Consider the following 22,847-nt stretch of genomic DNA (forward strand, 5'->3'; position numbering starts at 1 on the left):
ATGCGAAAAGTGGGCAAGCAGAGGCCGCCCAGCAAGTATTCTACAAGAAAAGCGCGCAGCATGATCTGAACCGCATAGGGCGGCCTCTGCAATGCAGCCAATGAGGAGCTGTCATGCAAGCCAACCACAAGGCAAACTGCTGCCTCCCGTCTCACAGCACCGAACTGTCGCGCACTGCATCGATCATGAGTAGGTCATGCCAGTGCGTCAACGCTGAGGAGGCACGGTGAGCAGCCTCACTTTCTTCTCAATCTTGCACCATATCTCGATACCTCTTTCATGTATCGATTCACTCACCTTCCTACACCACCATCCCAGTCTGTTCTCGCCGTCGCCGTCACTTTCGCTGCTTACATTGGACTCGGCAGAGACGATCCATGTTTCTTTGGTCGAAGATAGCTGACCTGTTCCTGCCTCGCGTTCACCATAGGCTTCATCGGTCTCCAGCAGCGGAACGATAGTCGACGTCCACAAGTCGCCTCATATGTCAGGCATCTAGCAGCCTGCTCCTCGCTGCCGTCGATGAGCCATCGCGTCGTATGATAGGCCACTCGTGACGACTGAGTGCAGCACCAAGATGGAATCGTTCAATCAGACTTACTGGGACTTCAACTCAGATGTAAGTGCCATCGAAAGGTCGACCTTGTAACAGCTCTGACCGCATCTTCCACAGAACTACTCCAACTTCAACGATGTCAACCAGAATACCAACTTCAACGCGAGGCAGCAGACATACCATGCCTCACACAGGGCTTCCGCTCCTATGGCGTACAATCTTCCCAGGCCACCTATGGAAGACAGCCTAGATCTCTCTTCATTCGACGCTCTGGCCCAGAATACAGTCCACAACGTCGGACTGGAAGACGTGATCAAGCCTGAACACAACACGCCATGGAGCGGCACGCAGCGCAGCGGAATGCAACAAAATCTCCAACCCACCCTCGGCCGAAGTTCTTACGTCCGGTCAGAGCCAGCGCTGAAGCAAGACAGAACTTCCGACGCCGCCGACTCGGGCTACTATGAGCAATTGGGTACTATGGGCATGCAGGAGTACAACACCAATCGTCCAGAGCTCGAGCAAGACTATGGATACTTTCCATCTTCACACTCTGGCAAGGTCGCAGCTGATCGAAAGAGTGTGGTGTCGGATGGATATTCGAGGCTTCCCAGAGAGAGGAGAATCAGACGCACACTGGCTCCTTGTCAAGCCTGTGGACGCTCACCCAAGAATCAATCAGACTCGAAGTAGGTAATGCAAAAGATGGATCCCGTCGGTCCTTGTTAGCTATACTGACTACTCCCAGGAAGCACTCATTGACGCACAGCCGACCCTATCGCTGTTTGGAGCCAAATTGTACCCGCAAAGACGGCTTCGCGACCGAGAACGACTTACAACGGCATAGGAAAAGCGTGCACAATTTGCTCCCCACAGTTGGCGCCACGGCTGGCTACATCTGTGCTGCATGTCCGCAAGACGGCAACACTCCTCACAAGTTTTGGCCGAGGAGAGATAATTTCAAGGCGCACATCAAAAGGAAACATCCGAAGCATAATGATGTGGAGCTGATGGAAAGGTGCGTACAAAGCTCACGACGAAGTCGAGATGGCAGGTGGGCTAACGATCAACAGGTCAAGACACAGCATGAGACCCGACGACACTCGCACGGTCGTGACGGACGTACAATCCGTAAGAAGTGGGTTGCACTCTGTCTACCAGTCTGAAGCCGATGCCAACGAAAGCCATGGCTATCAACCGACAAACCATATGGATTTGCCCACTCTATCACGACACGGATCAATGTCAGGCGAGTCTGGCGCCATCTTCGGTCCGGACTCTGCAGTTTCCATGGCGAGCACGGAACAAACGCTGGTCGGCATGCATGGCCATACAGCAAATCTCATGCTTCCCTACAACAATGCTTTCCTCGATGACAACGACATGAGCGGTCTTTCCATCCTCTCCACAGCAGCCGACAACCTCGCATACAACCACAGTCCCAATCACGACCTCGCCGTCTCATCTTCAATAACACAAAGATCCTTCTCCACCTTCAATCAACAACAACGACCAGCACCGCCGCCCTTCAGCGTACAACAACCAACCTCCTCTTCCACCACTACAACTGGCCCACGCACCTGTCCCTACCCCAACTGCACAACAAGCTGGTCCCGCCCCTGCGACCTAACGTACGCCACCATCACCCACCACCCTCCATGCCCTGCAGCACGCAATCACCAAACACACAACACCAGCTGACACGCCTCTGCTCTGCCCCTCTAGAAAACACCTCAAACGCCACACGAAACCCTACGGCTGCACATTCCCCCGCTGCTCGCAGAAATCCGGCTCGCGAGGAGACTGGAAGCGACACGAGAATAGCAACCACTACATGGCGACCATGTGGCGGTGCGGACGGCGGAAGATGAACGGAAGTGTTTGTGTTCGGCGTCCGTTTCAGAGGGAGGAGTCGTTGAGAGACCATCTCCGCGGACTGGAGCATGGGATGGAGGATGAAGTGGAAGTGGAGCGAGCAGTCGAAGAGGGCAAGTTGGGAGAGGAAGGCAAAGGGCAGTTTTGGTGTGGATTTTGTTGTGCGGTGGTGATGCAGAGGGAGGGAGAGGAGAGTGCGTGGGCGGCGAGATTGAGGCATGTGGGAGATCACTTTGATAAGGAGAGGTTGAGTATTGACGAGTGGGTTTGTGTGGTGGAGAATCGGAAGAAGAAGTACATTGTGGAGGCGGAGGAGAGGCGGGAGGTGGCGATGGGAAGGAAGAAGGGTGGGGAGGTGGTGGAGGCGGAGAGTGAGTTGGAGGAGTGGAGTCCTGATTTGTCGGAGTTTGGTATAAGGGGTATGATGGAAGAGTAGGCTTGAAAGCGTGGAGGCTCTGAACGAGGTCACGATTGATGAAGCGTACGGCGGTATATACTATCAGTATAACATGGTCGATGTAAGGTAATAATACAGTATACTCTTCGTAGGTACTTGCTCTTATCTGCTGCTACTGCAATTGTGCTGCCTGAGGCGCGATTACGAAGACTTTACCCCAGCCGGCAGCACATGAAAGCTTTACCGAAGGAAGGGTGATGTCAACCGAGGCCGAACGTCGAGGAAGCAAGGGAACGAGCATCACAAGCTCGACTCGTCTTTCACATGAAGCTGGACTATTGTAGGCCTTCACTTCAATCTACCACTAACGTACTATTGCTCTCTACCATACTTCTCAATCAATCTCACCACAGCACCCCGATGCTCACGCGGATCCGATAGCACCCTCCACCACCATGTCCTCCCTCAAGAGCTTGCAGGTATGCATCCACCCTCCACACAGCACGCGACTAGAGAGAGAGCAACATGTACTGACCACTCCTCCGCCCACAGGACGCCTTTGAGAAGATCATCCTCGACCCTCGCTACCACGACCCGCTCGTCCTCGTCAAAGCCATCCGCAATGGCGCAGTCTACGGCACCAAAGTCCGCTTCCCTCACGCTCTCGTCATGATCTTCCTCTTCCGCTCCGGCACCTTGCGAGAAAAAGCCCGCCTCGTCTTCAATGCGACCCGACAACACGCCAGCAATCTCGCACGCTTCGCTTTCCTCTACAAAGGCAGTATGCTCGCCCTACGTAAGACCAACGGCGGCAAGGAAGTCGGCGCGCACCATTTCCTCGCCGGCCTGTTCGGTGGATACTGGGTGTTTGGTCAATCCGCCAACAGCGTCAACCAGCAGATCGTCATCTACGTGTTCGCGCGTGTGGTGCTGGCGTTGGCGAAGCTGGCGGTCCAACCACCCGGGGATAACAGCCTGGTCGGCAGCCACTACGGCGGACGCGGCGGGATCGGCATCTTCAAGCTCACACCTGAGCAGGCCGCGACGATACGGAAGTACAGCTGGCCGGCATTTGCAAGTTTGAGTTGGGCGAGCGTCATGTGGCTGTTTGAGAGCTATCCGGAAACGCTGCAGAACAGTCTGCGGAGCAGCATGTACTACATGTGAGTCTTGTCCGATCTTTCCTTTACGTACTTGGGGGTTGATCGTTTTCGCTTTGGCTTTTGCTTTGCTACACCCTCCCCTCCCCATGCTACTGACACAGGGCTGACGGATTCGTTCCCCCACCGTAGATACGCGAATTCGGAAAAATGGGACAGCTCCCGCAACTTCTTGCTGCACAATAAATGAGGAGGGAAACAGTCCCAGTCCGAGAACAACACGACACGATTCTCTTACGGCCTTTCCACACGATGCATCTTCTGTATCTACCATCTGCACATAGCGAGGGCGTTCATTCTGGATCTAGCGAGGGACAATTGTACATACTTGCATCTTGCTCTCGGAAACACAGAACGAGCTGTCAACCAAGAGGAGGAAATCGAAGACTGCATGAGAGCCCTTTGGCTGACCTTGCTCGTCACAGCTTCGCCAACTCCGAGTACTGGCACGATACCCATTCCTTCTTCTACCAAGTCGCTCAACCAGCTCTGCCAGGCATGCCCGGAAAGGCGGTTTAGAAACAGAGGTCGGCAGCGAGGCGACGATAGAGGAAGAAGAGGCGTATTGCGGCGTTATGGGAGTACTTGAAGGCACCGCAAATTACAGGCCTACACGCTCTAGCAGCGTGACGAGAGGCGATCGGTTCACCAGTCGTTTGCATAGATCTTGTAGATCTACCATGAAACCTCGATTCGAAAGACGGCTGTATCTCGGGGTCTCAGCGATGTCAATCGTCACGTCTACTTAGACCTTTGTAGTCATGCGCGATGTGGAACGCCTGTGGTCGACAGGCGAGCTGGACGACTTCGCAACGATCCGCATGAACGGCAGCCTCCCAAAGGGCTGCACTCGCCTCAAGTACGGCGCTAGTCCTTATCCTGTGGTATCATCATCCCCAACACGTCCAGGAACGTAACCAGTGCTTTCTTTCTCCGGCCTTTGCCTCACCTCTACCTCACCACCCGGCGTTGCCTTTTCCGGTCGTCTCCAGACCTCCATCGTCAGCATTCCAATGCTCCACAGTCCCCGCCTTACTCGGTGTTTTACTCTTCGCCTTACCCCAATCCGCCTGGCTCACCGAGTCCTTCGGTTCGACTGGCTTGCTCCAGCTCGCATTTGACTTCCCGCCATCACTTTCCGGTGCCCATGGATCATCAGCTTTCGCTGGCGTTCCCCATCCGTCACCGTCACCCTTCTTCGACCCAGCCTTCGACCTCGCCTTCGCCACTCCCTCCCTCGTAGCCCTCACCTCATCTGCAGCACTAACCTTCGAAGCCGCCACTCTCGAGAGCGCCTTTTTCTCCGGCACGCCTCTCTTCCTCAACAACTCCGCCACCAACTCATCCTTCGGCGTCCTCATCAACCTCTCCTTCTCCGCCACCTTCTCCGCCTCCCCAATCCCTCCCTCCCTCACTTTTCCCTTTCCGACAATCTTCTCCAACGCCTCTCGACTCCGATACTTGAACGTGAACACCGCGTACGGCTTCTCCATCGAGTCGAGATATTCTGGGCGATAGTGCTTGTGTGCGTAGTCCGCTCCACGACCCGCTTGCACACCGTACTTGATGTCCTTTGCTTTGGAGGCGGGCACGGCCGGCGTGGGCGGCGCGGGATACTTGTAGGGATCGCGGAAGGGGAGGCGGAGTTTGGATGCGGCTGCGGGTTTGGTGGCCCAGGATTTCCAGTAGGGTTTGATTTCGGCGTGGGGTTGGACGGTGGAGGAGGTCGAGGTGGTGCTACGACCGGTGGTGGATTTGGAGGGTCGGTGGTTGGAGGCGGCTTTGCTGCCTGACTTGGGCTTGTCGCTCTTCTTCTCGCCCCATTCGTCGTTGTTTTCTGCTGCGTTGTCGGCGGGCGCATCACCCCAAGCATTGCCTCCGTTATTACCGGCGTCATCATTATCTTTGTCCCAACCATCATTGCCACCGTTCTGTTGCTCGTCCTTCTTCTCATCACCCCAACCACCACTGTTTGACTTCTTCGATCCGTTCGACTTTTGATCACCACCGCCCCAGTCAGCATTATTGTTGGACTTGTTGGACTTGTTGGACTTGTTTTCGTCTTGGTTCCATCCATCATTGGCTTTCTCAGCCGAATCGTTCTGGTGGCTGCTGCTGTCCCAGCCATTGTTATCTGCCGGCTTGTCCTTGTCACCCACTGCACCATCACCCACCTGCTCCCAACCATCGCTCTTCTTCTCCTTATCATCCTTCTCTGCATCGGCTTTCTCTCCATCGGGATGACGCAGAGCGATCCTGGGCGATGGCACAAGACCCTTATCAAATAGCGTATCGTAAGTCTGCTTCCACTCCATGCGATTCATGTCCTCCATACAAGCAGAGATGGAAGCGTTGAGATCACGAAGCTCATCCAGAACCGCTTGGATCTCATCGTACTTGCGCCTCAGCGTCGTCATCATGCCTTTGTGAGCATCCTCGCGCGTTTTGAAAGTGTCGATGTCCTCCCACAGTGCGTCGTACTTTTCTGCTTCTTCGAATGCAATGCGTTGCAGGACTTGCATGTGATCACTCGCTTCGTCGATGAAGACGGAGCTGCGGTGTGGTTGGCGTGAACGTCCTCTGGGTTTGTCAGGAGATTGCGCACGGCGGGTGATGTTATGATGTGACGAGCTTCGAGTCGGAATGTCGAACACTACACCTCGTCCTCGTCTACGCTTGCTTTCGTCTATGACAGGAGATGGGGACGTCCGTGGTACAACTCGTTTCGGGCCGCTGCGAGTTGACGGCGTTCTGTCGTTGTCGTCAAATCCGCCTCCCACAGTGTATGTGTATGGCTCATATCGATGATCCGGAGCTCGTTGCTCCTGCTCGTGTCGCGCACGAGAATCACCCCTGACAAACGGATCCTCCTCTTCGTAGTAACGATAGCGTCCAGTTGTGTCGTCGAAGCGATGGCCTGGAAGGTAGGGTTGCCCGACCATGTTCCTTGGTCGATACTTTTTGTAATATCCGGGCTCGTCGCCTGCGCCGTCAAATAGTCCCATCATGCCGCCGAAGCCAACATCACTCATGACCACTGAGCCCTTTTTGGAGGGCGCCTTGGATGGTGCTTTTGAGGATGCCTTCGGTTTGGAGTCCTTCGATTGCTCCTTATCCTTGGACGTCGGTTGCTTGGGTGGTGCTGAGCTTTTGTTGATCGCTCGAAGTATGTCTCTTCCTGCTGACGGTACTGTAGCGATTACAGTCTCCGCCGGGTCGATGCCTGTCTCCTTCTCACCGCCTTGCTTGCAGCGCAGGACAATCACTTCGATGGTGCCTACATTCTTCGACCAGTTCCGGGATGCGTTCGGCTCGCTATCGGCGATACCTACACAAAGTCAGTGTGCTGCAGAAAGGCAGAGAAGTTCTGGACTCACCAGTCTTCAGCGGCGTGAAGAACCAATCTCGCGCCACGAAGCAACCATCCGACGTCTTCTCCTCTTTCTGGCGGAGTTTGAGATCGATCTCGTACTCCACGGGATCCACTCCATCCCCTGGCACTTCAAGGCAAAGTCGATTTCGATTGCATTGGTATTCACCATCGATGAAGACGTACGCCGCAAGACCTGGCGCAATGTATCCGCTGGTGGTGATGCGCACGTGGAAAGGAATGTCCGTCTCCGGCGCGAGGATGAAGCACTCGACGGCGCCGTCAGTGAAGCGATGATCGTACTCCTTGAGGCGCGTGTCGCCCGAGCCGAGCTCGATGCTAGTCGTGATCTGCTTGAGGGTGGGCATGCTGGCGGATCGGTGCGATCTTATCTATTCGAAGCGATGAAATCTGCCCATGACTCTCGCACAGTAAGCGATACTTCAGTACAGTCCAAGGCGCGCATGGTTGTCGCGTGAATTTGACCAAGGGCGATATTTGGAAGGGCGCCGCGAAAACATCACGTGAAGGAGCCGAAGATCAGCCGTTCGGCTTGCTTTCGAATAGAACAGACGAGGAAAGATTCTTTTGGAAGGAGAGGCACATAACACGATTGTAGAAAGAGGAAGGATAGTGTACCACGTGAAAGCAGGTAAATGTTGCCTCTCCACAGTAGATCCTCGTGGAAGCTCAGATCGTTTGCTTCCAGGGCATTGCTCGCTTGCGTTTTTGGTGCCAATCGTCCGCTGTAGACATAGTCGGTGTTGTCCTCGCGCTTTCGCTTCAGCGCCTTGGTATGGCTTCACTGTTTTTTCTCCAGGGTACTTCGAATCGATTTGCGCCTGGTGTCGACAGAACTCATCATTCTTGCACTAAGGAGAGTTGCGCAGAAATCCGCTAAGCTCGATGTGTGGAAAAGCGCCCAAATGGCAAAAAGAAAATGAGTCTCGAACTCTTGAGGATATAACCGACCACCCAAAGTTATCCAACATTGCCGAGTGAATAAAAAAAGATGTTGAATACCGGGCGGTACGTTATCCGCCTTATCTGCCCCTCGAGTCGAACGAGCGGTCCTCCTTTCCAATTAAGGATGAAAGCGATGTGCAAACGGAGTATGGGAGAACCACCCCACCAAGCAGACACGCATTTGATTGGGTATGAATGGATGTAGCGAGGAGAACTTTGGACTTTATAAAGGTGAATGAGGGGTAGCCGGACTTGCTCAAATGGCAGCACAGTTTCCTGGCCAGCTATGACGGGAGGGAGAAAAGGCACGGGAACGGGCTCCACAGCGACAAGTCCTTGGTTGCGATCAACTCAATCTGGGTCAGTGATTGGAAATCTGCGCATGACCCTGATTGTGGATGGACCACCTCTCCGGATCTGCGGTAGGCAGCATTGAATAGCACTGAAGGCCGAAGCATCTTAACAATCTTCGAAGCAGGAAGGCAGGATGGGTGGCTCAGCATGATTCCAGCAGATTTGACGCAGGCATGCTGCCGAGGAACGTTTTCATGATGTCTTGAGTCGAACTCGATATATTGCAGCGTAGTGGGGCAAAGTCAAAGAGGAACAACAGTGGTAGAATCCCGCATGAAGTTGAGGTGAGGTCGAGGTGAGAGTGAAAGTGAAACTGGATAGCGCCATCCATCCAATGGGGCCCGAAGCTCACTTCGCCTTAGTAATCAGGCCACGGCGGGACAATGTGAACTGCGATCGACATGATCGCTGACCTCTCGATCATCTTGTTGAACCGTCACAGAATGCTCTCTCAGGCGTTACTCGAGACGTGTAGCAAACAATCGAACGACGCGTGGAGATCCAACGCAGTTCACCCAGCAGCATTCGCGAGTCCCACGGTAGTTCTACGCGTGGACCCTTCTTGAGACAACCACGGGACGGGCACAAGTTGGACAGCTTCACGGCGGCCTCCGATGCCACCGCTTTTTCTCTTGCAGTCCGACCACTATCCTAGATTACTGCATACACCTGTAACACAGCAGCTGCCATCCAAAGTACCACGCACACAAGCACAATGCAGCGGAGCGCGCTGCAGCACCACATGGTGCACGATGCAGACACCGACGATAGTGACCTCGACAACGCACCGGACTCGTCCAACGCCGAAGACAGCGATGTCGACGCCCGCGAATCCACGCACGAAACCACTGGCCTCATGAGAAGAGCTTCCAAAGATCTGGAGAGCAGCAAGGAAGCAATTGATTTGCCTGAGACGGAGGATTCGGAGCCACAGGGAATGCTGCCGCGAGACAAACAGCGTCGAACAACACATTACAATTACACCCTTGAGAAGCAAATGTCGCACGTAGAGGCGAAACAGTTTTTCCAGCAACAGCGTCAGAACACTCTTGACGAGCAGAGCTTGACCGCAAGCCCGATGGCTACGAGTCCAGTGCTAAGAGCGAGGACCCACACTCCACAAGTAGGTGCTGATACGAATGGCTTTGGGCGAACTGCGAGTTTGCGTAGTAAGCATAGTACAATGAGTTTCAAAGAACCAGGATACAAGTCAGCTCTACCAGTCGGTCTCAGCGATCCAAACAAGCATCCGAATAGCTCCACCATTCAATCCCCAAGTATTGGTCGCTTCGAAGGCCTCAATGGCATCAATTCTACCGCTGCTGCTGCGGAGGACGATACTGAAAGTGCAGCCGACAAGGAGATCAGAGCTCATATTCAGCATCCAGGCCTTCCGCACGAGTCTAAGCCGCTCCTGGAACAAGAGGGTATCCACGGAGCGGGTGCAGGCGTCGGCATAGATTCGAAAAATGACCCGGGTGTGACAACCGAACTGCATGCGATTTATTCGAATATTCAAAAGATCCTCGACCTGAGACACAAGTATATGCGACTGTCACTTCAAGGTCCGGCAGACAATCCTCGCGACGAGCCTGAATGGAACATATATCCTCCGCCTCCGAATCCAGTGTGGTACGAGAACAAGAAGCGGCAGACCGAGTTGGACGAAGATGGCAACGAGAAGACGCCCAGCACATCGCAGACACTGCCGAAGAAGCCTGCACGCAAAATGGGACAGGACATTGGAGAGGACTTTGACTTCGAGGAGTGTCTGCCTGTCCCGGACAAGGGCGAAATGACCTTCAGACTGGAAAAAGGTGGAGTGTATCAAGTGTACGAGACATCAAAATCGGCGGAGCTTGGTGAGCCGATCTTGCACATTCCCGATATCAGAGAGTACTACATGGACTTGGACGCTATCCTCGGAATTAGCTCGGACGGGCCGAGTAAATCTTTTGCATACCGCCGACTGCAGTACCTGGAGGGCAAGTTCAACTTGTACGTTCTCCTGAATGAGTACCAGGAGATCGCCGATACAAAGGCTGTACCTCATCGTGATTTCTACAACGTGCGAAAGGTCGATACTCACGTACATCACTCCGCGTGTATGAACCAGAAGCATTTGCTGCGCTTCATCAAGAGTAAGATGAAGAAGTCACCGGACGAGGTGGTACTCTTCAGAGACGGCAAGAACTTGACCCTCAAGGAGGTATTCGAAAGTATCAACCTCACGGCGTACGATCTCAGTATCGATACCCTTGACATGCACGCACACACAGATTCTTTCCATCGTTTCGACAAGTTCAATCTCAAATACAACCCAGTCGGAGAGAGCAGACTGAGGACGATCTTCCTGAAGACCGACAACAACATTCAAGGAAGATACCTGGCTGAGATCACGAAAGAGGTCATGTCCGATTTGGAGAGCAGCAAGTATCAAATGGTCGAATGGCGCATCAGCATCTACGGACGCAGTCTGGATGAATGGGACAAGTTGGCCGCGTGGGTCGTGGACAATAAGCTCTTCTCCCCGAACGTACGGTGGTTGATTCAAGTACCCCGACTCTACGATGTGTACAAAGCTTCGGGTCTGATGGAGACATACGAGGAGGTTGTGAAGAACGTCTTCCAGCCGCTTTTTGAAGTCACTCAAGACCCGAGCAGCCACCCGAAGTTGCACGTATTTTTGCAAAGAGTCATTGGCTTTGACTCGGTCGACGATGAAAGCAAGAGCGAGCGTCGTATTTACCGCAAGTTCCCTTTGCCCAAAGACTGGGACACTAAGCAGAATCCACCCTACAGCTACTGGATCTACTACCTGTTCGCTAACATTGCTTCGCTCAACGTGTGGCGCAAGCAGCGGGCGTTCAATACTTTCGTCCTGCGTCCACACTGCGGTGAAGCGGGTGACACTGATCATTTGGCTGCTGCGGTGTTGTGCTGTCATAGTATCAGCCACGGTCTGCTCTTACGAAAGGTACCATTGCTACAGTACATCTTTTACCTGGAACAAATCGGTGTGGCCATGAGTCCTTTGAGCAACAACGCTCTCTTCCTTGCCTACGAACGCAATCCGTTCCTGCAATACTTCCGCCGCGGCCTCAACGTCAGCTTGTCCACCGACGATCCTCTGCAATTCGCATTCACCAAAGAGCCCTTGATCGAAGAGTATGCCGTGGCAGCCCAGATTTACAAGCTGTCGGCAGTCGACATGTGCGAACTGGCCAAACACTCCGTCATTCAATCTGGCTTCGAGCATGTCATGAAGCAAAGATGGCTGGGTAACAACTATCACCATCCCGGCCCGGCAGGCAACGACATGGCAAAGGTCAATGTACCAAACATCCGCGAGGCCTTCCGTCACGAAACCTGGCTGCAGGAACTTGCCATGATCGATCGCTACACGAGCGTCGCCAACTCAGATCGTTTGAGTAGCTTCAACCTTGCGCCTGGGCCTCATAACACGACCCAAGCCGTCCCGCCCAGTCCGACCGCCAGTTTGAAGACTAACCCGTCTGTATCCAACCCTCTCGCGAACATAGAGAACCCGATTCTCCGCACTGGCACCGGTGAACACATCAACCCCGGCTCAATCCCTCAACCACATGCCTACCGACCCAACGCACAAGCTGCACGCATGCCCAACTCCGCCTCACAAGTGGACCTCGCATCAGCCCAGCAAGACGGAACACCGCAGCCCCTCGCACGAGTCACCACCCTCCGCGACGCCCGCACGCCTAACAATCTCGTCACCTCGCCCACTGCCTATGATGCCTCTCACAGCACGGCCTTTCCAGACATGCAGAATTCAGAATTCAGCAGCGGTCTCATTCACGGTCATGAGCCGCGGCTGTTTCCTGGTATCATGAGCAGTAGTGGTGGGAGGAGGAGAAAGTCGTCCATAGTACGGGCGACGGACGATGAGGCGTTGGCGCAGAGTACGGGGAGTCTGGCGAGGAGTGGAACGGACGAGAAGACGATTCGAGAGGGCGTTGCCGAGGGGAGTGCTGGAGAGGAATAGTCGAATTGCTACTGTGCCGAAGGCGATGCGAAGAGAATGTAAAAGATGACCGACTATGGGAATGTCTGACTCATCGCGCCAGACTTGATTCATCCTACTGCGCAGACCTATCTATGGGGAGCACCCAAGTCATGAACGGGTATGCATATATCTTGACTGTCTATCAATTGAGAGGTCTCGATCGCTGCGAGCCGAAGGGTGAAGACAGTAGTCATGGTCGATGAGATCTCCGAATTGGCCGGTTGGCTCCTTGGTTCCTTGCTCTGAAAACCCCTGATTTCCAGAGTCATCTTCCACGGTGACGGTCAACCCTCTGAAAGCGAATTGGCGGGATAGCGGTGGTGGTCAGAATCGAAGTTGCGCAGTTGTCGGTGCATTGCCGGTGTCGTGTTGTGTAGGCAAGAGCGGCATGGCGGTACGAAGGTATTCGTCAACATGTGCAGTGTGCGAGTAGATCGCCGGCCTCGTTGTTGTATGGATGTATAAATGAGCGGGGTGGCGGCGTACGATGGCGTTCGCGTAGGGCGATAGGCCGTCTGCTTCGGCATTTCAGGACTGGGGCAAGAGAAAGAAGTGCCACGATCGGTTCCGGCGGGCGAGAGAGCGCGCAGAGACCGACTTTGGTCACTGCGTCTTGTGTCGACAACGTGGCAAAGGTCTAATTAGATCAAGGCTGACAGCAGCAGATCCTTACTCTGCCGGCGCTCTTCGTGTGAGATCTCCCGTCTATAGCATAGAGATGGTAGAGGTGGTGGATGTTCTGCTGCTGATACAGTGCTGAGGAGATTGAGGATCAAGCATGGAGCATTTGGATCGCCTCGGTCGCCAGCTAAATGTGATCGATGAGGCATTCGTATAGGACAGTACTGGTGATAGGTCCATGACTGTTTCCTGCCTCTCACCAGCACTTGTCCAATAGACTCACATTCTTCAACCTGGTCAAACCCGACTCTCGGATCTGACCTCGATCTTAGTTTCTGCCAAGCGGCCGTTTTGCACGGTCACGTGACTACGCTCTGATGATGCTTGCCCTCAAAGTCCAATGGTCGTCCGGATGAGCGCAGGAATGGTCTGTTGTTGTACAGGATAGGTATATACAGAATGCTACCTGCACGAAGAAGACGAGAGTGCGATTGCTCTCTTTCCGGATCGCGAGGCTTCGAAGTGCATGCTTTTCCTTTCGTCTAGTTGTTGCGTTCTTCCGTGTCAGAGCAAGGCAAGATGGAACAAGCATATTCCAATCCTTCACGTCGGGTATTGACACCCGCCATGTCTCTGTGCTATCCCTCTCACCGCCTCTTTCCCGTGTCATCACATGTGTCCAACATCTGCCCTCGGCAAGCCTCTTACGGGTTCTCCTTGGCCACCTTGAGGAGGTACTTCTCGAGGTCGAATTTCGGGTCGTCTGGGTTCGTTATTACTGTGGAGAAGGAAAAGTGTCAGCATTCTGTCCGCAAGTCCAGGCAGGGCTCAACCTCTCTCTCCTGGTGAATTCCTTCTTCAAATCCTCGCAATGCACTGCATCCACCTTCACAAAGACTCACCACCATCGCCCGACTTGGGCGAGTTCTTCTCGGCGAACTTGGCCTTGGCCTCATCTATGAGCTTCTGCTTTCGGTCGTATTCGTGCTTGTGTTCCGCGGCTTTATCCTTTGCGAAGATGGCCTGCTGGTGTGTGAAACCGTAGAAGACACCGAAGACGAGGGCTCCCCATCGGAGGACCTGCGCGATGATCCTATTAGTCGATGCTCTTGACCTCCGCTCGCCAATGCCTTTCAATGGCTGACAGTTGCTGCGCGCGGGAGATGTCGGGGGAGGAGGAAGCTCACATTCGTCCCCGTTGCGGACATGGCGGAGGATGCTGGAAGGGAGAAGACGGCGATGTGGTGAGCGAATACTTGTTGAAGACTGACTGCGGAGTCGTGATTGTCCGGAGGTGCGCAGTGGTGCCGGGTTGTCGTGTTCACTGGTGTCGGAGGCTGGAAGTCGTTGAAGCTTTGGAGGATTGTTTTCGGCGAGAGTTCCGGCCGGAGCCTCTCGCTGCCGCGAGCTTCACTTCGATAGCTTCACGTGGTCGTCAACACCAACAACAACTCAAGGCAACACAACGTCAGCTTGATTGAACAGACGTGAACATGTCTTCGATTCAAGCGCGTAAAGACGAAATCCTCGCCAAAAAGGCCAAACTCGCAGAACTCAAGCGTAATCGTGAGCTGCGGCAGAAGGAGTTCACCAACAATCGACAAAGTCTTGATGCTACAGAGGTAGGAAGTGATCACGGGATTGAACATGGTATTCGACTGACTGACTTGACAGTTAGCTGCACCTTCACCATCCCGAGTGGGCGGCAGCAGTGCCAAACGAGAGGACATCGATGAACTCATTTCCTCCTTAGTCGACCGACGTTCCTCGACATCAACACCCGTTACTCCAACAGCAAAGAAACGCGCGAGTGGAACAGATCAGTCTTCAGAAGGAGCCGGGACGCCGCCTCGAACCAAACACCAGGGATACCAGGATGCAGCCACATCACCGCAACCGCTCACGATGGGCGAATTGACGACCGTTTTCGAAATCCCCGTGGAATCGAAGCCGGAGATTATAAGCTACAGCAAAGGGGTGCAGACTTCAGAACAGTGGCAGCAGACACCCGATAGCGACGAGTCAGGAGAGGCGGATGGAACGAGCAGAACTCCCACGCGCAGACGCAGGAAGCTGAGCCAGAGGGAGAAGGAGTTGGAGGAAGAGGAGATTAGACAACGATTACGACAGGAGATTGAGGAAGAGCTCAAGGCTTTGCAGTTGGACGAGAAAATAGACCCGGAGAAGGAGCGATTTCCAGTCAGGGCGTTGGCACCAGAGGAGCTCAGTGCGGTGACAAGCAGCAACGACTTTCTGGACTTTGTGGAGAGGAGCAGCAAGGTGATCGAGCGAGCTCTAGACGAGGAGTACGATGTACTGGCCGACTATGCTCTGCAAACACGAGACGCCGAGGATGACGACGAATACGTTGGGAGGAGAGGCAGGCGAGTCAAGGAGGTCGCACAATTCGATCTGCACGATGCCATGGGCAAGAAGCGCATGATCAGTGACATGGACTTCAGTCCCAAATTCCCGGAACTGCTCTGCACCTCCTACACCAAGTCTCAATCATCACCGCATACCCCACCCGGTCTGCTCAACGTCTGGAACATGCACCTCAAAGGTCGACCAGAATACTCGCTCCACGCCACATCCGATCTTCTATCCTGTCTCTTCCATCCTCACCATCCTTCACTCATCCTTGGTGGTACATACAGTGGGCAGCTATGTCTCTGGGATACTCGGGCTCGCAATCAGCGGACCGGCGAACCAGTACAAAAGACGCCCCTCACAGGCGGTCGCAGTGGCCACGCCCATCCTATTTACAGCCTCGCTGTTGTCGGAACACAGAACGCCAGCTCTGTCGTCTCCGTGAGCACCGACGGCGTAGTCTGCGCCTGGTCGACAGACATCCTCACCCAACCACAAGAATTCCTCGAACTCCACGCTCCGAATCCCTCTGCCTACAAGACAGACGATGTAGCGCCGACCTGCATCTCCTTCCCAGCAAGCGACCCGACCTACTTCCTCTCCGGTACTGAGCAAGGCAACATCTTTCCCGTCCACCGCTACGACCGAGCGGGCGCCAAATCCGGCGTCGATGTCCGCACCAGTTACCGCGGACACGAAGCTCCGGTCACGGGAATCGACTTTCACCCTGCTCGCGGCAAGATCGATCTGGGTGACCTCTTCGTCAGCTCCGGTCTTGACTGGAGTGTCAAAGTCTGGCGTGCACGACCTCCGAGTTCGACTGCGAGTACCATCTCCGGCAACACAGAGATCGTTAAGCCGCTACTTGAGATCCAGCGAGAAGACAGCGTGTACGATGTCAAGTGGAGTCCTACCAAACCTGGCATTTTTGGCTGTGTCGACGGTGGCGGAAGAATGGACATTTACGACATCAACGCGAGCTCGGAGGTGCCGGTTGGCGGTGCGCGGCCGAGCCATGTGGAGAAAGATATGTACTCGCTCAAGAGTCTGAACAAGCTGGCGTGGGAGAAGACGCAAGGCAAGCATGTGGCGGTCGGAGGCCTGGACGGCATTGCAACGGTGTTCGAGGTGGGAAGTGAGTTGGGTGGTGTGGATACGAAGAGTGAGGCGTGGGTTGGGGTGAAGAAGTGGATGGGAAAGCAGACGAAGAGTAAGGTTGAGTCACAGGAGTGATGGTTCATAGCGGAGGAGGTTGAGCTCGACATTGAGCACTGTTTACAAGCGAATACCCACGAATTGAGCGTCTTGATTTGGGTCTGAACCTCACGCATACCACGGCATTCAGCAAGAGCCGGGCTGTGCATCCTCGAACGTGTCACGTCGAGCCATTGAGACAAGAGTTCGCTCTTCGGAGCTTTCGTGGACCGATTACGGCATGGCCTTCACATATGTTTCTATCAGCCGTACAGCGGCGCCGACTTTTTGAGTCTCTCTGTGTCCAGACTGACATCGCCATCCAACGCCTTGCCCTTCAACACAGCCTGGAAGAGTGTATCCAGCCTCTTCACAGCTTCATCGCTGATCTGGTAGTGCACAACTAGACGTCCACCCAGCAATCGCAGACCAGCCTTTTGACCCATCTCGACGAACTGATCCGCCGTCACACCTGCCGCTTCGAGGTCAAGCCACACCATGTTCGTCTCGACTGGGTTCGTCGTCTTGCCGCCGTAGCTCTCCCACAGCTCGCCGATTTGTTTCGCACGTGCATGGCAGGCTTGTAGCTTTCCTCCGAGGAACGTATCTTCCACAGCCACTCTGGCCGCAGCGGTGATCACGCCAGCTTGTCTGATGCCACCTCCAATAGACTTCCTCACCCATCTCGACCTTGCGGTGAACGCTTTCGTCCCGACAATGATGCTCCCAATCGGTGCTCCTAGTCCCTTGGAGAAGCACAGCGAAATGCTGTCAAAGCAAGCACAGTAGTCCTTCAACGACGCCGCACCAGCCGCGACAGCCTCCCATATCCTCGCGCCGTCCAGGTGCATGATCAAACCCTTCTCCTTCGCCCACGCCGAGATCCTCTGGCACTCCTCCAGTGGCACCACCACGCCCGCAATGGTATTCTCCAAGCTAATCAACTTCGTCGGACATCCATGCACATCCTCCCGCAGGTCCACCACTTTTTTCAGATCCTCCAGTGTGACATATTTTCCATTACTCGGCGTGGCAGGTTTCAACATAGCTCCACACAACGACGCCACGCCGCCTGCTTCCCACTCGATGATGTGTGATCGGGCGTCGGCGGCGACACTGTGCGGTGGACCGCCGAGGTGGGTCCGGATGGCGATCTGGTTGCCCATGGTGCCGCTCATGACCATCAGGCCGGAGTCTTTGCCTGTGAGGTCGGCTATGAAGGCTTCGAGGGAGTTGGTGGTTGGATCTTCTTGGAAGACATCGTCGAAGAGGGTGGTGGCGGAGATTGCTTCGAGCATACGGGTGGTGGGTGTCGTTATGGTGTCGCCTAGAGGAGATTGTTAGCTTGGTAGTTGGCTGAGTACATGAGATGAGGACTCACTTCGAAAGTCGAATGCTGTTGGTCCTGGAGCAGCCCAATTGTTGACCGGGACGTGAGCACCATTGGAGCCATTGGACAGGTGGTGAGCTTCGCTCTCGATTTTGTCCGTGTTCAATGCTGTAGACATATTGTTGCGTGGTAGTGATCGAAGAGAAGTGGGAGAGCGTGGAGCGGGGAATGGGAACGACATTGCTGCGGCGGCAGATATGAGTTGACTCCTACCTCGCCAGGGCAGGAGACGCGATCGCAGCAACATCCTGACCTCTTTATACTGCTGCTCTTCACCACTCTGCGCCCTACGAGTGTCAGATTAAGCGTTCTTTGTGCTCATCGTGGTCGTGTAGCCAGAAAGTCCGACGCTTGTAGGGAAGAAAGCTCGAGACAATGACCAATTTGATAGGCCAAGACCCCTTCGACCGTCGATATCGGCCATGTCCAAGGTGATATGTTTCGGGAGGAAACTTTGGGCAGAACATTGAGCCTGTTGTTGCTTCCTACCGTAGTCTTCTCGAGACGCCGACACAGCACCAGACTGACATGAAGGGCGTGGACGAAAGTATCGACAACTGCTTCTTCCATTGCAACAGAGAGAGAAGAAGTCGGAGCTGTCCCCGCAATGGCGCGTCGAGTCGAGTGGAACCGAGACAAATTCCTCGCGTCGCCTCTTCCTTGACCTTCGCATGACGACTTCACTCTCTTTGTGCGCGTTTTCATGACGTTCCCATGACTGGAGCATCTGCATAAGGTAAGAAGTACCTCATACCTACCTATCAATGGGAAGCTGCATCCTGCGCGTGTCACTTGCACGTAAGTAAGTACACGCATAAATGTTTCTTTGCTCCAAGGTCTCGAGACCTCTCTTCCACCAAACCAAACAACAATTCCGCACACGCAACATGTCTTCCATCGTCAACGCCGCCAAAGCTACGCTCTCGGAGAACTTGGGAGGAATCGCACAGTCGCTGGCACCCGCCGGTACAGAGTTCTCTCTGGATGATGTTCCAGATCAGAGTGGCAAGGTCGCGGTCGTGACGGGTGGAAGTGCAGGTAAGAAGTGAACAAGACTGTGGTGCTCATCAGGAGCTGATCAGTCTAGGCATCGGATACGGAGCCACCCACACACTCCTCACGAAGAACATTTCGAAATTGTTCATACTCTCCGGCGGCGAGGAAAAGGCGGACACGGCACATCAGGCAATCAGCAAGGAGCTGGGTGAAGAGAAGGCGTCTCGAGTGGTGCTCGTTCACTGCGACCTTGGAGACTGGAAGAGCATCTCGGGCGCGGCGAAGAAAATCACCGATGGCACTGATCGCTTGGACATTCTCATTCAAAATGCCGGACGCGGAATCATGACATACCAGCTCAGCGATCTGGGCGTCGACCGACACATGGCTGTGAATCACTTCGGACATGCGCTGCTCACATCGCACCTCCTACCTCTCCTCAAGAAGACGGCAAGTGGCCAGAACGTCGTGCGTGTCACGAATCAAGCTTCGAACTTGCACGAGTCGGCTCCCAAGGACACCAAGTTCGCCTCGCTCGATGAGCTCAACACCGATCTCGGACCAAATGGCCAGTACGGTCGAGCCAAGCTGGCCAACATCTTGTTCAGCCGGTACCTTGCCCGCCACTTGACCAAGGAGCATCCGCGGATACTGGTGAACGCGACTCATCCAGGTGTTGTGTTCACAGACATGTCGCAGAAGGACATTCACGAGCCGTATCCACTTCTGGGATACGGTATGTCGGTGGCAGCCGCGCCTTTCAAGAAGGACCAGTTTGACGGAGCCCTTTCGACATTGTGAGTCAATCGGACGCGGCGGCGAAAGACTACACTAACGAATGAACAGGTACGCTGCGACTGTCACACACAAGTCGGGAGAGTACATCTGCCCCCCTGCTGCGGTCGAGCCGGGTAGCGAGCTCTCCCAAGACGAAGCTCTGCAAGATCAGTTGATGAAGTTGACTCGAGAAATCATTGCGGAGAAGATGAATGGCGAGACGTTGGAGCTCTAGGCCGTGGGACCGCAGCCATTGGCATAGATGTGTAATGAGCAATGCAGACGCGCAGGATCAAAAAGAAAGACATCGCAGGGGGTGATTAAGTTTGGCTAGCGCATGGCTACGTCCGCTGGAATTGCTGCAACCCTTCTTCTTCCCTGCCTCTTCCCTTCACATATACATATGTCTCTCTCTCTCCCCCTCTCTCTCGATGTACTCAAACGCTGATCGATACGGTGCTGCGGTCTGCCATTCGGCTGCTTCGTTTCCGCGTGCGCCTCCCGGACCGTGAAGGTTTGGCATGGGTTCTTTGTAAGTTCGCATGGCTGACAACGGCAATTTGGCCATTGACCAGGTTTACTCCCCGATTTGACTGAGATTCAGGTCAGCTCGTGTTTTGCAGCCCTTCGTAAGTCGCACCTCCAGGAAAGACCACATCATTGGTCACCTTGTGGGCTCTTCCATTCAAATCTCCTGTCCGTCAGCCTACACACTTCGCGCCTGTCTTTGGCTCTCAGACCAGTCTTTCCTCCAACCGAAAACTACGACGACCGGATCATGTACACTCTCTTCATTTTCTTGGCCGTGTGCACAGTGTCGTTCGGCAATCCAGGTCTCCGCTCCCGCAGAACGGGCACGCACAGGCGAAACGCACTTTCAGGAGATGCCGCTCATCCAAAACGAACCATCGACCACCGAGAAGCTGCAGCGTGCGAGAACGGCACCTACGTTGCCGATATCGTCTGGATGGAACAGGGCACATCACCTGGTCTCAATGTTCAGGTCGGCGAAGACGTTTTGACTGTCGTATTCGACCTGGGCAGCAGTCCTTTCTATGTCCTCGGAGCGAATTGGGGGTGCATTGACCATATCTACGGCAACATTACGCACTAGTACGTTGTACCGGAAGACTTGCACTTGAATCACAAATGTCTAATGTGACGCTCAGCCCACGGAGCAAATGCGGCGGCGAAGCGAACACCACGAGCCCTGGGTTTACATTCTCGGGTGGCTCGATTATCGGTGCTGGTTTCAACTCTACCTACGCCGGTGGCCTTTACGGAGCTCTAGGCGAAATCGGCTACCAGGAAATTACTCTTGGAAATCTCACCGTCCCGAATGCGATCACCGGGATCGCAACGCAGGTCGAAATCGCACGCAGCGGCGTGCTCTCGACTAACGGCGTAATGGGCTTCGCTTTTCCATTCCTCACATCTTACTGGCGACGATCCGAACTTGATCAGGTTGGAGAGCTCCAATATGTCACAAACATTTCTCACTACAAACCTGTCGTTTTCCAAGCGGCGGCGGACGGCCTTGTCAACCCAATATTTGGATACTATTACGACGGCCTAGGCGGTGTAGACGGCACGGTCTGTGGCCAGCTTACCCTCGGCGCGGAGCCCAATATCCGTTCGGGACCGTACTCGCAGGATGTGCCCGTAGTACCTTATACCGATGAGACTGGCGATCCTTCCACTCATAACTTCGCGTTTTGGAACTTTCACATCGACGGGCTCAAGATCCTTCACTCCCCAGACGCAGACCCTGTGATCTTCTCGTACCTTGACGACGACCCGGTAGACGTCATACCGTTTGAAGGAAATGGCACGTCGATGCGGCCGTATATAAAACACACTCCTGCACTCGACACGGGCACTTTGTATTCTTCGATTCCCCGAGACGTGTTCGACGAACTCACCAAACACATCGACCCGGCTCCATTCGTCGACAAGTACGGCGTCCTCGCCACCGCATGCAACGCAACCGTGCCAGACCTGGCCGTCATGATCGCCGGTTCGGATCTCTGGTTCAATCGCTCGGGTATTGTCTTCCCACCCAGCTGGAATCCTGAAGAAGAGTCGTGCGAGCTCGCGATTACTGCCGACGACTTTGTGGGGCTCGGATCGACGTGGTTGATCAACGTGGTGGCGGTGCATGATTTCAGCGATTCGGAAAGACCGGTGTCGAGGTTTGCGCAGAGGGTATGGGAGTAGAATCTGCGAGGAGTAAGGGAGGGAGATTTCTTGCAGCTGACGAATTGGCACGATGGGCACAAGAGTCAGTGTAGTCGGTACACAGATATTTGGCATCGATGTGTACAGCGAGGCGATGTCGAGGACACTATTGCCGCTGAGATGCAGACGGCGTGGTGCAACGGCGGCTGCTGACGGGTTTCCTCTTGCTCTGAATGTAAGAGCTCGTAAGCGTGCCATATGCAATTAACTCGGTAGGCCGATGATCAAGGACTTCTCCAGACACGGATTAGCACCTTTCACGTGAGATCGTTAGTGCACTGAATGTCAGTGGAAAACGTAGTGGATGTGGCATTCAACTTGAAGATTCCATTTCTTTAGCAATGTGTTCAACAGACATCCTGAAACACCCACACATGACCACAGACAGGGTAGGTCCGGCTTCCTGTCCGATCGCGCATTCGTCGCATTGTCAAGGGCATCGTGAGTTCGCGTATAGAGTAGCGAGATGAATTCGAGGCAAAGGTCGGTCGAGAGCTTCGTCGGTCCTTATCCCGCCGACTCATGGCCACGTCAGGAACAA

General features: G+C 54.3%; 10 protein-coding genes across 10 annotated transcripts; 7 read left to right on the forward strand and 3 right to left on the reverse strand.

The window, feature by feature from the left end:
- Positions 1 to 117: 117 nt before the first annotated feature.
- Positions 118 to 2,867, forward strand: MYCGRDRAFT_107448 (uncharacterized protein; the record flags this gene model as incomplete). Its single annotated transcript, XM_003856453.1, has 5 exons — positions 118 to 619; positions 674 to 1,245; positions 1,305 to 1,574; positions 1,630 to 2,187; positions 2,282 to 2,867. The coding sequence occupies 5 exons, from the start codon at positions 578 to 580 to the stop codon at positions 2,865 to 2,867; spliced, it is 2,028 nt and encodes a 675-aa protein (XP_003856501.1).
- Positions 2,868 to 3,219: 352 nt separating this feature from the next.
- Positions 3,220 to 4,178, forward strand: MYCGRDRAFT_66739 (uncharacterized protein; the record flags this gene model as incomplete). The annotated part of the gene is made up of 3 exons (XM_003856454.1): positions 3,220 to 3,307; positions 3,381 to 3,991; positions 4,121 to 4,178. The coding sequence occupies 3 exons, from the start codon at positions 3,284 to 3,286 to the stop codon at positions 4,176 to 4,178; spliced, it is 693 nt and encodes a 230-aa protein (XP_003856502.1).
- Positions 4,179 to 4,944: 766 nt separating this feature from the next.
- MYCGRDRAFT_89755 (uncharacterized protein) lies at positions 4,945 to 7,726 on the reverse strand (the record flags this gene model as incomplete). The annotated part of the gene is made up of 2 exons (XM_003857115.1): positions 4,945 to 7,316; positions 7,366 to 7,726. 2 exons carry the CDS (start codon positions 7,724 to 7,726, stop codon positions 4,945 to 4,947), a joined length of 2,733 nt encoding a protein of 910 aa, XP_003857163.1.
- A 1,883-nt stretch (positions 7,727 to 9,609) lies between these two features.
- On the forward strand, positions 9,610 to 12,069 carry MYCGRDRAFT_53684 (uncharacterized protein; the record flags this gene model as incomplete). Its single annotated transcript, XM_003856455.1, has 2 exons — positions 9,610 to 10,024; positions 10,067 to 12,069. Coding segments are annotated over 2 exons (2,412 nt in total), but the record flags the coding sequence as incomplete, so codon positions are not given.
- MYCGRDRAFT_102703 (uncharacterized protein) lies at positions 12,060 to 12,753 on the forward strand (the record flags this gene model as incomplete). The annotated part of the gene is made up of 1 exon (XM_003856456.1): positions 12,060 to 12,753. The coding sequence occupies one exon, from the start codon at positions 12,067 to 12,069 to the stop codon at positions 12,697 to 12,699; it is 633 nt and encodes a 210-aa protein (XP_003856504.1).
- A 1,068-nt stretch (positions 12,754 to 13,821) lies between these two features.
- Positions 13,822 to 14,655, reverse strand: MYCGRDRAFT_66746 (uncharacterized protein; the record flags this gene model as incomplete). Its single annotated transcript, XM_003857114.1, has 3 exons — positions 13,822 to 14,119; positions 14,244 to 14,421; positions 14,529 to 14,655. The coding sequence occupies 3 exons, from the start codon at positions 14,547 to 14,549 to the stop codon at positions 14,046 to 14,048; spliced, it is 273 nt and encodes a 90-aa protein (XP_003857162.1).
- Positions 14,656 to 14,794: 139 nt separating this feature from the next.
- On the forward strand, positions 14,795 to 16,944 carry MYCGRDRAFT_66749 (uncharacterized protein; the record flags this gene model as incomplete). Its single annotated transcript, XM_003856457.1, has 2 exons — positions 14,795 to 14,963; positions 15,016 to 16,944. 2 exons carry the CDS (start codon positions 14,835 to 14,837, stop codon positions 16,942 to 16,944), a joined length of 2,058 nt encoding a protein of 685 aa, XP_003856505.1.
- A 224-nt stretch (positions 16,945 to 17,168) lies between these two features.
- Positions 17,169 to 18,607, reverse strand: MYCGRDRAFT_66750 (uncharacterized protein; the record flags this gene model as incomplete). Its single annotated transcript, XM_003857113.1, has 2 exons — positions 17,169 to 18,232; positions 18,287 to 18,607. 2 exons carry the CDS (start codon positions 18,540 to 18,542, stop codon positions 17,169 to 17,171), a joined length of 1,320 nt encoding a protein of 439 aa, XP_003857161.1.
- Positions 18,608 to 19,182: 575 nt separating this feature from the next.
- MYCGRDRAFT_66753 (uncharacterized protein) lies at positions 19,183 to 20,483 on the forward strand (the record flags this gene model as incomplete). The annotated part of the gene is made up of 3 exons (XM_003856458.1): positions 19,183 to 19,333; positions 19,383 to 20,088; positions 20,138 to 20,483. The coding sequence occupies 3 exons, from the start codon at positions 19,183 to 19,185 to the stop codon at positions 20,301 to 20,303; spliced, it is 1,023 nt and encodes a 340-aa protein (XP_003856506.1).
- Positions 20,484 to 20,846: 363 nt separating this feature from the next.
- Positions 20,847 to 22,459, forward strand: MgASP3 (aspartyl protease; the record flags this gene model as incomplete). The annotated part of the gene is made up of 3 exons (XM_003856459.1): positions 20,847 to 21,181; positions 21,238 to 22,273; positions 22,394 to 22,459. 3 exons carry the CDS (start codon positions 20,847 to 20,849, stop codon positions 22,457 to 22,459), a joined length of 1,437 nt encoding a protein of 478 aa, XP_003856507.1.
- Between the last annotated feature and the right edge of the window lie 388 nt (positions 22,460 to 22,847).

The sequence above is a fragment of the Zymoseptoria tritici genome, chromosome 1 (assembly GCF_000219625.1).
Source record: "Zymoseptoria tritici IPO323 chromosome 1, whole genome shotgun sequence".
In the NCBI taxonomy this organism is placed as follows: Eukaryota; Fungi; Ascomycota; class Dothideomycetes; order Mycosphaerellales; family Mycosphaerellaceae; genus Zymoseptoria; species Zymoseptoria tritici.